The 14,695-nt window shown below is 32.7% G+C and overlaps 1 protein-coding gene across 4 annotated transcripts; it reads right to left on the reverse strand.

The window, feature by feature from the left end:
- Positions 1 to 6,826: 6,826 nt before the first annotated feature.
- On the reverse strand, positions 6,827 to 14,219 carry LOC133035624 (serine/threonine-protein kinase CTR1). 4 transcript variants are annotated; one of them, XR_009686772.1, is made up of 16 exons: positions 13,387 to 14,219; positions 12,026 to 12,327; positions 11,770 to 11,914; positions 11,436 to 11,539; positions 10,791 to 10,999; positions 10,032 to 10,283; positions 9,844 to 9,884; positions 9,567 to 9,635; positions 9,356 to 9,456; positions 9,182 to 9,266; positions 8,982 to 9,080; positions 8,674 to 8,742; positions 8,430 to 8,561; positions 7,866 to 7,960; positions 7,582 to 7,779; positions 6,827 to 7,125 (listed from the first exon to the last, which is right to left on the reverse strand). XR_009686772.1 is itself a non-coding variant. In XM_061111662.1 (15 exons), the coding sequence occupies exons 1-15, from the start codon at positions 14,011 to 14,013 to the stop codon at positions 7,671 to 7,673; spliced, it is 2,553 nt and encodes an 850-aa protein (XP_060967645.1). In that variant the 5' UTR covers positions 14,014 to 14,196; the 3' UTR covers positions 6,827 to 7,670. The 4 variants fall into 4 exon arrangements, 2 of the variants coding, with proteins under 2 accessions (XP_060967645.1, XP_060967646.1); XR_009686771.1 differs by having other exon boundaries at positions 10,032 to 10,397; XM_061111662.1 differs by having other exon boundaries at positions 6,827 to 7,779; positions 10,032 to 10,397; positions 13,387 to 14,196.
- Positions 14,220 to 14,695: the final 476 nt, after the last annotated feature.

Here is a 14,695-nt window from a genome sequence, read left to right on the forward strand (position 1 = left end):
CAGAGTTATTATTAGTAATACAAGGAAATAAGTCTTCCTTAAAAATAACATCCCTACTATTTATAGCTTTAAACCCTTGTTTTTCTCTTACCCATAACCTGTAACCTTTAGTGCCTTCAGGATAGCCTAAGAACACACATTTGAGAGCTCTAGGCTCCAATTTACCAACACTCTGATGTGCATAGGCTGCACATCCAAACACCCTTAAATTTGAAAGATCAGGGGGCTTACCTGACCAGATCTCCTCTGGTGTCTTGAATTCAATGGCACTGGATGGACATCTGTTCACCAAGTAAGCTGCTGTTAACACAGCTTCTCCCCAGAAACCTTTAGTGAGTCCAGATTGCATTAATAGGCATCTGACCTTGTTCATCAAGGTCCTATTCAATCTTTCTGCTACCCCATTCTGTTGAGGAGTAATCCTCAAAGTTCTGTGCCTTTGTATTCCAACAGAACCACAGTACCTGTTAAATTCATCACTGCAAAACTCCAAACCATTATCAGTTCTTAGGGTTTTAACCCTTTGATTAGTTAGATTTTTCATAAGAGTTTTCCATTGTATGAATTTAGATAGAGCCTCATTTTTATGTTTAAGTAAAAATACCCAAACTTTCCTAGAATGGTCATCTACAATTGACATAAAATACACATTACCACCATGTGTTGGAGTTTTCTCTGGTCCCCAAAGATCAGAGTGAACATACTCCAAAATGTGTTTAGTTTTATGTATGCCAGTTTTAAACTTTAACCTGTGATGTTTACCTAAGACACATGACTCACAGAAATCAACCTTGCTTACTTTGTCCTTACCCAGTAGCCTTTGATCATTCATGATCTGTAGGCCTTTCTCACTGATGTGCCCCAATCTCCTATGCCATAGAACAGCCTTTAAGTCTTCTGGATTGCTGGTGACTGCAGTGTTGCATTGTGTCACTGGTTCTCCATCTAAATAGTACAATCCTTCATGCTTGTGGCCTGTAATAATGGTCATAGCTCCCTTGCTTAGTTTCATAGAACCTGATTCGATTTTGCTAACAATACCCATGTCATCTAGAACACTTATAGAAATTAAATTTCTAGCAGGATTAGGGACATACCTCACATCAGTTAGGGTTCTAACAATTCAATGAAACATTTTGAAGCTGACATTACCTGAACCTTCTATATTGCATGTATTGTTGTTTCCCAGTATTACTTTGCCACCTTTAGAGTCTCTGTAGTCAGTTAGGATTGCCCTAGAGTTTGTCATATGAAAAGTACACCCAGAATCTAGTATCCAATCATCTTTGAAAGATGTGGATGCAACATAAACTTCACCACTGTCATAGCCATCAGAGTAGTTAGCTTCTTGTTGCTTGTCATTTTGATGTTTGTTTTGATCTGTTCTTTCTAGAAATCTGCCTCCTTTCTTGTTCTTGTACTTATTGTTGTAGAAATAGCAGTCTCTCTTATAGTGGCCAGTTTTGCCCAATAGAAACAACCTGTAGAATCACCAAATTCTCTTGATGGTGATCTACTCTTTCCTCTGTTTGAGTTTCTGTGATGATTTGTGCTATTACTCCTTCCTCTGTTCTGATAGGGTTTCTTGTGAGATGGCCTTCCTCTACTTAGGTTTATTTCACCATGTCCAGAATTAGATTTCTCACTCTTCATCTCTAGGTCTTTAGATTTTAGGGCAGAAATGACTTCATCAAGTGTGATTGAAGTCCTTCCATACTTGATAGCAGTTTTCACTTCTCTGTATGAATCAGGCAATGAATTCAAAATGATTATTGCTTGATTTTCATCACTTAGAGCTTCATTCTCCCCTGAATTTGCCAATTCAATATGCAACCTTAGAAACTCATCTAAATTCTGATCTAGGGTTTTTGTATGACTCATCTTGAACCCAAAGATTCTCTCCTTTAGATAGATCTTATTAGTCAGGGACTTCTGTTGAAATTGTTCTTCAAGTTTCTTCCAAATCTTGGCAGGAGTTTCTTCTTTATCAACCAATCTGATGATGGCATCAGAAAGGTTGAAAATTATGATCCCTGTAGCTGTTTCTAACAGCTCTTCTTGCTGTATTTTTGAAGTGTTGTCTGGCCATTCAATAGGTCTTCAAGAACCCTTAGCAATTTCTGTTGAGCCAATAGGGATCTAATCTTTCTCCTCCAAATCCTGTAATCACCAGATCCATCAAAATGATCAATGTCAACCTTGATATTGCTCATGTTAGAAAAATCAAAATTAAATTGAGTTGAGTTTATAGAAATTGATTGATTATCAATTTGTGGAATTTCCACAGCTTTTCCAATGTCCACAACTTCTTGTTGTGTTCCTTCTTCTTCTCCCAGCCTTTGTCACTTTCTTGATCCCTTTCTTGAGTTGAATTAAGCTCGAACCAGAGCTATGATACCACTGTAGGATTTTCTTGTGAATTTCCAAGACTGTTCCTACACCAACTCAAGCAATTAATCAAAACGACAGGGACATAATTGTCCCAGAAAAGTCAATTAAACAAAATATTCAAACGACAAAGAAACTTGTCGTTTCCTTCCTGCACGACAGATCGTTTGCACAAAACGATTGGTCGTTCTTCCTTGAACAAAACCAAGTGCAATCAGAGCTAACCCTAGCTCATTTCACACATTCGAACCTTCGAGAGTTCTTCAAACTCTCTCTCTTTCTCTCTGGTTCTCAAACCCTAAAACCAGAGATCTACCTCGATCAATAGATCGATCTTACCCAGAATCCATGATCAAGCAACACCATAAACACACAAACACATAGATCAACACACACAAACAATAAAAGAGAGAAAATCGAGAGAGAGAGAGAGAGAGAGAGAGAGAGAGAGAGAGCACAGAGATTATAGAGGTTCGCCCTAAATCAGGGGTACATCCTCTTTTGAGCTCGCCTTGAAGACGATTCTCAAAATCTGCACTATTGGAGAAGATTATTACAAAACAAGTGAGAAATCCAAGTCACAAACTTGACTGGTATTTTTGATATTCACTCGATCTTTCTTTTCTGTGTTTTTCTTTTGATGTCTCACTATCTCACTAACTCTCTTGTCTTTTCTCTTTGCATGAACACTTGGATCTACAACTTTGAGAGTTAAACTCTCACATCTGGCTCCTGGCTTCTGGTATCTCTCAACTGAGAGATTGGTAAGTCTCTTGTCTTCCTTTTATAGTTGTAGATTTGGTTGATCAAAGGTTTAGGAGTTAGTTACAATTTCGGTTGTAACTAACTACTAAATCTTGATCCACTAGAGGCGAAGCCACCTAGGATCGAGTCTATTTATTTGTATTATTTCTTCTCTTCTTCTGTAAAGCTGTTTTAATAAGTAGTCCAAGGGAGGTCTAATTTAACATGATATATAGGGTCTAAAAATAAGTGTACTCACGTCTCCATTATATTTATATAGCTATGATTTTATTTTTATGAATTTTAATTTATATTGTGTACTCATTTAAAATATTATGTAACTATTTTTTTTAAAAAAAATTAGAGTAATTTATATTTTAAGAATAAGATTTAAATAACTTATTTTACAGAATATTAAAAACAAGTATAACTGCAACAATACTATATTTTTAACGTTAAAATTATGTAGAATGAAATATATATGTAGAAGCTAAATAATTAAAGTGTGACTTGTCTCAACAAAATAATAGAATAATAATTATTTATCTGTTGAAAATACAATAGAGATGTATATTGTACAATTATTTTTTAGGGTTTATTTTTTTTATATTTATATATATTTTTGAGTAGAGATAGTCTTCGCTTTACAAATAGTTTACAGTGAAAGTTAATACTTAATTATAGTAATAGCGATATAATATCTATTATTTTGTAGTAGTGTTGAGTATGAGTAATATTTTTTCTCAATATTTATATATAAGGTCGTGAATAGTTTGCTCGTGAAAGATTCACTAGTAAACTAAAAAGTAAAAAAAAAATAGGTTTACAGTTTGTTAGTTGAACCTATAATTAATAATATTCAAGATTAATTATAAATTAAACAAATATAATAGTTATGGTGTAGTTTTCAAAGGTTAATTTGAGTCATTAGATTAAATCAAAAACTATAAATTATTATCCCTATTAATAGTTAAAATACTCAATTCCTACTGCAATAATCTCCTATTTATATATTTCTTAATTTGCTGAGTGCAAATGTCATGTGTCCCTTAATTTCCTTATTTTTAGTTTTTATCCTTATAAAAATTAGGTTTTTAGCTTTCCTCCCATATAATTTTATTTGGAGAGTTTTATCTGTACCCAAAAATTTTATAAAGGCACCTCATTTTAATAATTTTTATTTTATATAAAATATATAACTTTAATTTATACTAGTCTTTTTTTTTTTTTTATTTTCTTCCTTCTTATATTCTTAAAATATATATATATAATAAAAATAAAATAGATTTGTAATATTAAGACAAAAAATTAAAATTAAAATTTATACAAAATTTTTAGAAAAAAATAAAATAAAATTATACATAATTTAAAACATATATATAAATAATTATTGAAATTAACACAAAATAGTGTAAAAAAAATAAAATTTTAAAAAAATGCTAAGAGTGATTTTCTTAAAATTAATTTATATTAGAATGTACATATACTTTTGTATTGTACAAATAAAACTACATTTTTTATGTGTCCTAATGTATCTATATCTTTTTGTTATGAGGTAATATTTTTCATCTACATAACAAGTACAGTTTCATATATAATAAACACGTTGACCTATACTCATGAGAGTAAGGATGACATCTCAAGGGGATGAATTTTGAGAAATGGAAATATATCCTCACATGATAAGAACATGCAAGAAGATAGCGACCGAGACAAAGTCTAATCGTTCTCTATGCATCACATAATAATAAAATAAAAGCGAAAAATAGAAAAATAAACACACTAGCAACATATATAAAATATATGAAGATAAAGTGTTTCTCTCCCACACTTTATAGAAAGAGCAGTATTTATATATGTAAGTCCAAACAACTATAATTTACGTAACAACTCATCAGAGCCCATGAGTTTTACATTGTCAGTATATGAATGTCAGTATGTGACCAAAGTAATCGCAGATGTTCCACGCTTTAATGAAAAATGGTCAAATCGTTCATAGCTCATTATTTTCCAATGTTGTTATTTCATTTAATTTTAATATGTAAAATAATCTTGACTAATCAGTTATGTAATCAAAAGATAATTGTGTTCTTTATAAATGGACGATCCATCACATAACGAACTTGATTACAATTTTTTGAACAGCAAACTAGGCAGATTCAACTCTTGTTGAACAACTATAATTTTGGTATCACTATTATTTACATTGCTTTCTAATTATTTTATTATTATTATCACTATATTTTGTTTTAGTACTCGTTATTCTAAGTGAGTACTCTTTGTTATTCTTGTGAGTGTTCTTACTTTGCTTGATTACTCACAAATTTTAATTTTGTCTATTTTTCTCTTATAACACTTTTCAAATTTATCCCTACATATTTTCGTTTTTGTTCACAAAAGTTATACATTCTTTTTCATTTTTCTCTAAAAATTATAAAAAAAATTTCATTAATACTCGTTTTTGAAAACTATTTGTATATATAAATATTTAATTCTAGTCCCAAAGTTGAACTAAATAAATAATTTTTATTTTTGGTCTGTATTCATAAATAAAATAGGGGTGTTTTAGTAATTGTAAGAATAAGATGCTAAAAAAAAGGAATAATTTTTTTTTGATGAGAAAGAAAATGAATAAAATTGTGTGTCCAATATTAAAATTTCAGAATGTGGACATGGGACCTGTGAGTCAGTGACCACCTAAGGAGAAAGGTCCTACCACAACCACTATTAATGTTTTTATCGATTTGGGGAGAGAAATTAAAACACCTATTTCGGTCGTAATTTATTGCAAAAGAAGTCATTTTTCCTAGGAAAAATTTCACTTCACTTTATAATAATTCATCTAATAATATACTCTCTACCCACCAAAACAATTCTCATAATATATATTTTCCTGTTATTTAACGGAAATTATTAATTTAATAATTTTTTTATTAAATCAATTAATTAATTATTTTAATTTTAAAAAATAATTTTTAAATATTTAAATTTAATTTAAAAGTATCAACAAAATTAAATTATTTTTTTATATAAATCTTAATTTAAATTTAAATTAAATAAATTTATTAGTTATATTATTTAAAATATTTAAACTTATCTATTTAAAATACTTTTATAAAACTTATCTATTAATTGCTACTTAGATATATTTTTTTATAAATAAATTTAAAATTAAATTAAATTTTATATATATTTAAAAGTATTTTTTTATAAATAAATTTAAAATTAAATTAAATTTTATATAATTAAAAGATATAATTACATTGTATTTAATTTTATTTTTTATTATCTTTTAAATTAATAATTAAGCAATAGCAACTCTAATATAACTATAAACAACTTTCCCAATTCCCTTCATAATATTCTTCTCGGATCTTTTTTCCCTATCTCCTCATGCTGTCATATCTTACCAAACCAAATGAGAGTGCAAACTTTTAATGAACATTTCATTGAATACAAAATGCCTAAGAAATACCTCCCACCCAATTACTTTTTTTTCTTTTCCTGTTTAATATATTTTATTTTGCGACGATAAAAATACAAGTAGCTCAGTGGACAAGTGTCATGAATAAATTGACAAAATTTTCATGTTTTTTTGTGGTTCTGATTTGTGATTGGGATTTCTTTCAGTGACAATTTGTGATTTGTAATAGATGTTTAATAAAAGGCAAAGTAGGGGTTGAAGTACTAGTAGTGGGTGTTAAATGCCGCAAAAGCTGCTTCTCATTAGCTCATTCTTCTAGTCACTCTTTACATACAAAATTACAAAATAAAAATAAATAAATTTTACAACTTTCTCTGGGAATGGAATGGGAGTTATGGGATGGATTGGCTTTGACAAAAAGGCTTATGGGGGCAAACTATACTTTCTTTCTGGGGGGAGCAAGTAAATTGTAATGCAGACCTTATCGGCACTTACAGTGGTTCCTTGTGAAAAGAATCAGTATTCTAAATTTGTAATTAGTAACAGAAATGTGTAGTAGAACAACCATCCTGCAACTCAAAAATATATATATATATATTTATGTATATACATATGACAAAAGCGATCAGCAGAGTTGTAACACCAATTGAAACAATTAGTTGTGTTACACAAAGCTAAGTTTCTTTGGAGTGGAAAAAGAAAAAGAAAAAGAAAAAAACAATGACACTAACAAAATCCTTTACTACTATACTCGATACTAATCAAGGTTACAGGCACATTCAGTAGAATAGCTACCCGAAAACGATACCATTTTACAAATTACAAAGAAAGAAAGCACTCAGTTACTAAGTATTTGAACCTACAGTGGGGTAAAAGAATTGAAGTATTTTTAGGGCCGAGTTCGAGTCTACAAGCCATTTTTCTATACATGATTCCACTATTTCCAATTAGACAGCAGTTTTAGAAAAAGGAAAAAAAAGAAAGATATGCAAACAAATACGAGTGAGGTTTTAAGAGTGCCGTACCTGAGAGAACTATCTGAACAGCACGACACCTGCCTGTCATTAAATGCTGTACTATGTGCATAAATAAGACTTTTTGAATGTTCCAACATTCAGGTTAGTAATTGCAAATCTGGATGGCCGGGTTGAGGCGTAGGAGGTTTAATCAATGGCCTCAAAGAGTCCATGATACTGGCAAATGAAGGTCGTTTCCATGGCTCACTGCAACATCAACATTTGTTTATCAAACAATTAAAAGAAGAAAATCTTTTAGTAAGTCAATATGTATGATAATCAGCTACACTCACTTGGCCCAGCATGCTTCAATTAAAGAAGCAATTTGAGGTTTCAAATCACGAGGAATCTCAAGCCTTTTGCCTCTAAAACCAACAGCCGCCACAACCTACAAAATAGGCACAAGTAATACGTGAACTCTCATAAAAAAGTAATACCAAAAAATTATATAATATCCAATACAAGCATGGGCACATAGAATATGGAGCAATAAAATAGTAAATATACATAACTAAAAATCAGGATGAAGATCAAACTGAAATAACAACTCAAATGAGATTCCAGTCAATGTATCCATTTTAAAATGACAGTCCATTGTGCAACCTTGGGAATCCTGTCGATCTCAGTTGCTTAATTAAGATAAATTTTTACAAATTAAATTGAAACTCTAAAGTTAGAACCTGCCTATAACCAAAAGTTCCATCATTGACAGTTTTAAACGAATAATTTTGCTCCCTTCGAAATCTGTTGGGGCAAATAAATTCCGAACAGTCTATTTTATCAATGCAATTGTTCCTGCATTATAAAGTACATATTTGTAAAATAATACAGAAACTCGTCAGCTCCAGAAAACAGACCTGTGCTGCATTTAAATTAGTCCATGGTTGTTGCAAAGTGGCAAGTTCCCACAATATTATACCAAAGCTGTAAACATCCGACTTCTCATTTGATGGCTCATCACGGAGAACTTCTGGTGCCATCCACTCAGGCTAAAATAAGATAATAAATTTTCAACAGTGCTTAATATTAAAATTAAAGACAAACCATAAAACACCTTAAATTGGTGTCTCAAAAGCTCGTATCCAGTATAATAGAACTTACAGTCCCAGCAGCTGATTTTGATGAAAGAAATGTATTTGCCTTTAGACGTGAAAGACCAAAATCACAAACCTGAAAGAAAAACAGATTGAGAGGAGACAAAGCGAAAAGCGAACAAATGTGATGCAAAACAATCAAGTAATAAAATGACTAAGATTGTCTGCAATGTATTAAATTTAATATTATTGTAAATACATTATCTTGGCTTCTAAGATTTTTTAAGAATAAATCATCCCATTAACCCAACAAAATCCATCCTACTCAACCCCGACATTAAACCCCGTGCAAATACAAATCCCCATCACACCTACCTTCACAGTATATTTCTTGTCAACCAGAAGATTTGGAGATTTTAAATCTCGATGAACAATTGGTGGATTACGCCTATGAAGATAATTCATTCCCTTTGCCTGTACAAAAAATTGACAAATCATTTGGCTCAATATAATGAAGTCCAAAAAAAATAAGCATCCAAAACTAATAAAAAATGTATATTATCAAAGATGCATACCACATCATAAGCCATACTCAACCGACGCCTCTCATCCAATACCTCTCTTGCACCAGATTTATGCAAAAGCCTATATAAGCTACCTCTGCAAGAAACCACAACTTCACATGTTAGGGAACTTATAAACAACCAAACAATAATATGCAATGATATATCTGGCACAATGGACAAAACCTTGATAAATATTCTGTGACTATGGACAAGTTCGGTGGCTGTGTCACTGCTCCCATAAAGAGAACAATATTTGGATGTCGCAGATGTTTCATTATTGCAACCTAACAGAAGTACAAGGCATAAGTACACACAAACAAGCCTTAAAAATTCAAACTGACAAATTCTTAATTGTGGTATTAGTTTCAAGGAAGTAGTTAGTGCCAGCCTATACCTCCCTCAAAAATTCATTGAAGCGTTCCGGATGAAAGTCTTGCTCCATAAGAATTTTAACAGCAACATCCTATAATTTGACAATTTTTATCTAGAGTTTAGAACAAAGAGATTGACAAAACTAGAAGAACAGCACCTCCAAATCTGGATATAAAAGTTAAAAAAATTGGCAGGTAGAGAAATGGCTAATGCAAATAGAACAGATAACAAAAAGTGCATAAACATATGGATTGATTTCATAAAATAATGATTTTGCAAAAGAAAGTATAGATGCTTACCGAGCCATGCCAATCAGCACGATGAACAGTGCCAAAAGAACCTGCAAATACACAAATTCAAATTCAAATATGAATACATCTCACTATTTCAGTAGTTATGAACTGTTTAGATCGAAGCATGGACCATTTTTTTAATCTAATGTACAACAATAGGTTTTGCCTCCAATTTTTGTTGAAAAGAAGATTACCTGCTCCGATCTTTTCTTTTATTACCAGCTCACTCCATGGAATGTCCAAATCTTCTATATCAAGGTTATATTTGTTACTAGGCTTATTGGGAATAAGTTGACCACCCTTACTGGGAATCAGTTGACCACCCTTACTGGGAATCAGTTGACCTCCTTCTCCATGCCCAACAGATGGATCTTTGATTCTTGACTGTATAATATTTTGGGCAGGACTATCTTGAACACCAGGTTGACCAACTTTGCTAGGCCGAACTGTTTCATCAATGTGACCAGGAATAGGTAAAAAGCTCTTAACATCTGGACTATTCCTATCATAAGGTTTGAGATACATGGGAAATCGATTGTTTTCTTCATCAGTTGTAGGTCCTGGGGTGAAAGGTAAAAATAAAAATATAAAAGATCCAACATCTAATACTATATAATGCATGATGGATGATGCAAAAGAGTAAGTAGAAACTCAAGAATACTTGGTTATCAACATCACATGTTCTCTTTTCAAAAAAAAAAACATCACATGTTCTGAATTTTCTTATAATGTAAGTATAAATTCAACCATCACTTATATATAATTGTAAATCCAATACAAGCCATCTTTGGACTAAACTTTCACTTAGGTGTGCACCAATATTGCACTTTAACACCATTATGTAGCTGTTTTAAACTTTTAAAAACTCACATATGCACTCCATACCTCTTTAACACGTCCAATTTTTAAACACAAATGTCACTCAGAAATAAAATTTCAAAACAATAATTTACCCGAGGAGACTTCATCAAATGCAAGATTAAGTGACTGACAATCTGAGAAGTACTGTTTGGCAAGTGCTCTGAAATCAATGATTGTTTCAACTGGTTTCAGTCGTGGAAAGCGCAATGGTGAAGAAATTGAAATGGATGACGGACCATTGAGCAAGGAATCAGGCTCACATAGGAAACCTGGATTCCCGATCAAATCTATTAAATACTCCCTGAAAAAAAAACAACAATATGAGATGCCTTTACTCTTTTTAACACAAGTCAGAATGAACCTGGCCCCTAACCCCAAATAACAAAATAAACAAATATTATATGAAAGTAGATTGAAATATAAATACGTACTTAAAAAAAAAAGAAGGGGCAACTAACCAGAAAAGGCAGTAGAAAGATTATAGAGAGAATAAAACCAAAAGTGAAAGAAACAAAATTCAATAATTCAGTTGGACTTTGCAAATAATTGAGTTGACAACAGGGAAAAGAGAGACAAAATCAGTAAGCGGCAATTCAATAGCTGTAGAGCTAAGTGATTTGGTGTAAAGAGAAGAATGAGAAAGTTATTCAATAAACTAGCAACAATGTATATGCAAATAATTAATAATCTTCAAATCATTGCTAGCAGTATGCACGATAGTTTAATGTAAGGCTTACTTATCAAGCCCAAAGCGGACAAGACATGAGGAAGCATCATCTCTTCGACAATACTTACACCCCTTGGCTATTCGACATGGTAAATCAATTATGTCAGCTAAAACCTGCAGAAACCATATTAAGGTTAGTAAATCACTATACCAACCTTGCAAATATACATATATCAATTAATGTATCCTCAAGCAGAACACAAGGAGGGCAAAATGTGTTAATATACATATGCATCAAGTTTAAAAAAACATAAGCATCCAAGAGCTACCTTGCAAATTAATTAGATTTTCCTTGTGAGGTGTGCCAATATACTAATAAACTAAAGCATACTTTGGGGTCTTACTTTGAACAGCAGAGCACGATGCCTACACAGGCCGATGGATAGAGTGCCTATTGGAACAACAACAGAGCCTAGGCACTCTTTCAGGTCCTCACTACCCTCCCTCCAGGCTGAAACCAAGTCATCTTCTCCTACAGACGCTGAACCCCTTGTAATAGGAACAAAAATTTGCTTTGATTAGATTTTCTGAAAGATAGAATTATTTTTTTAAAAAAACAAAGTAAAAAAGCATTTCATTGAAGAAAAAATGCAAACTTACCCCATGCGGCTATGTACAAGCTTTGCAAGCTGATCTACAACCTCTTTTGTGGTTACGCAGCTACTAGAAATGCCAAGAACTCTATTATGCAGTTCCTTCAGGCTGGGATCACTACGCCTATCAACAAGAATTGCTTCAATTGAAGAGCCAAGCCTAGAATCAACAGACTTTAGTAATTCAAGGGAGGGTATACGACCATTCTCTTGCAGATCAGTACACATAGTCCACACATAAGGATCCATTCCAAGGATTGAGTAAAATCCATCTGGAACTTTGTCAAAGTATGAGAGGCATCCATTCACCTGTTGCATTTTCATAATTACATGAAACAAGAAATCCACAAGTAAACAAAGATAAACAGATTGCAGCATATTTTAAACAAGTCCCACATAATACCATTACCAACCTAAGAAATGTTTTGGCTCTAACAGACTTGTTGTTTGTTCGTGTACAAACAATTACAACAAAATCTGAATGACTTTATTACATGGATGGGCGAGACAGCTAATCTGTTTTTCTTCAAGGTAAAATAGGATAGGTTATAACATATATTAGTAATACTAATAACATTAACTACCCCCACTAATTTTCTTGCTTTACTATAGAGGTGTTCATAAATCAATCTGAACGATGTCTCTAGCTCTACAACCTTGATATTTATGATAGAGAAGAAAGAAAAACAATACAGAAATTGTGAAGAAAAGATGCAATTCCCGAACATGTTTAGCAATTCTTGATACTGTCCGGCTTCATTTACCATCTGCTGTTACCAGGCTTCTTTTTTCGTTCAAGGATATGTTCATAATTAATATAACTCAAAAGTAAACTTTCTGATGCAGAGCTTATAGAGGCACATATTATTATGAAATAACAAATTAATAAAGTAGTAAACTCTAGAAGACACATTTGTATGATTTTATCCTTCTGGCACAGAACTACACAATAAAAACACCCACTTTCAAGGCCAATGGTCGAAAAGGATCACAGATAATCAGTACCTGATGATAACTCCTTTGAAAAAGAAATTGAAGCACTTCAAACATGACCGTACTAGTTATGGACTACGGCAATCATCAATGAAATTAATTAGGTTGTCCTACGAGTACCAAACCATCTATGTAATATAAGGAATTGACTTCAAACGAAGATACCGATTAATTCATAACTATACTTTGAAATCCTAAGCAGTCAGCACTATGGTCCTTTACATAAAAGTTGAAACTAACAGCTAAATTAAAGCTTTGTTTTCTGTTCTAACAATAAAAAGGTGAATTTCGTAATATAAAGCACAAAGTACAAATGTAGCAATAGAAAACTAGATAAAGCCTACGAAAGAAAAAGAGCATAACATCATCACATACCCAAAACCTATGTGAAATAGCTTCAACTGAAATCGGAGATGAGGCCCTTAAAGCGGATTCATCGGGCACTGGATCCAAGAAATTGGGATCATCGGCACAAGTCGCATCAGATGACAGCCGAAGCGCCAAAGCTAGCTGCAACTGATAACTCTCTTCCGTCTGCTGAGCCCAGCTCTTCCCCGAAGACGATCCTCCGGTGCCCCCAACACCGTCCAATCCCTTCCCACCGAACTCACTTCCACCTCCACCACTAATCTTAAAAACATCATCATGCAAATACCCCATCGCGTCGATCTCATTGACCGCAGCAGTGGACATCGTCGGCGGGTAGTACTCACCCGAAAGCGAGCTTTCACCATAGCTACTTCCACTCGACTGCCTTTGCAAACCGATCGATGACGAATACACGTTCCCGATCCGATTCACCTGCTGATTCCCTCTGTGATCAGCTCCAGTCTCCCAATCGAAGCCCCTTTCGACCCTTCCTTTGTTATTCTTTCCCTCTCCCGATGCCGAAGTCGACTCGTAAAACGATGTCCCGGTCGCACCACCAACCCCGGCGGCGAACTGCTCATCGTCGACTTGGCTTAAAAGTGAGTAGTTCGATCTCCTACCGGGCATTTCCATCGAGATTCTAACAAATTCGTCGATCACAAAACCCCAGAAACCCTAAAACCCGCCATTGTTGAAGAGGTAATTTGATTGAAGGGAAGAAGAGGCGTTTCTCTCTCTAGAATTCGATGTCGGAGAGAGAGAAGAAAATAAAGCGGGTCGATTTTATTCGGTGGCGAAACCGTAATATTTCAATTCAATTCATTTCATTTCATGTCTTTTCCATTCTTTTCTTTTCTTCGTTTTTGAAAAAGTCATAATTACCCTTAAAAAAAGATAAAAAAAAAGGTTGTTATCAAAAATAATAATTAAGAATCATAAACTATTAGTGTTTTTTTGTTAAATGAAAAAATGGTATTTTTATTAGAGTAATTTGTCCAAATTTAACGCAAATAAATACATAAGTTTAATTTTTAGCTGTAGTAATAATAAACAAGTTATATTTTTAAAAGTCGGTAGGTACTTGAATATTAAATATTAAGTCATTATCCACGTGTCATTTTCTTATTGATATATTTAAATTAATTTTTTAAAAATTTAATGACTTGGACCAATTAAGAATTGCCACGTAGTAATTTACTTAACATTTAAGTCAGATACCTACAAAAGTTCCAAAATTATAATTTAGGTATTATTATCGCCAAAAATTAAACTTAGGTATTTATTTGCAACTGGGAGTTAAACTTAAGTATTATGC

This window comes from Cannabis sativa, chromosome 3 (assembly GCF_029168945.1).
Source record: "Cannabis sativa cultivar Pink pepper isolate KNU-18-1 chromosome 3, ASM2916894v1, whole genome shotgun sequence".
Lineage (NCBI taxonomy): Eukaryota > Viridiplantae > Streptophyta > Magnoliopsida > Rosales > Cannabaceae > Cannabis > Cannabis sativa.

Coding starts and splice junctions, on each gene's coding strand:
- LOC133035624 (XM_061111662.1), bottom strand. CDS start 14,013: ATGGAAATGCCCGGTAGGAGATCGAACTACTCACTTTTAAGCCAAGTC. Junction 9,081..9,181: donor TGAGTATGGCTTATGATGTG/GTATGCATCTTT, acceptor TTTTTTGTACAG/GCAAAGGGAATGAATTATCT. Junction 8,562..8,673: donor CAAAATCAGCTGCTGGGACT/GTAAGTTCTATT, acceptor ATCTTATTTTAG/CCTGAGTGGATGGCACCAGA.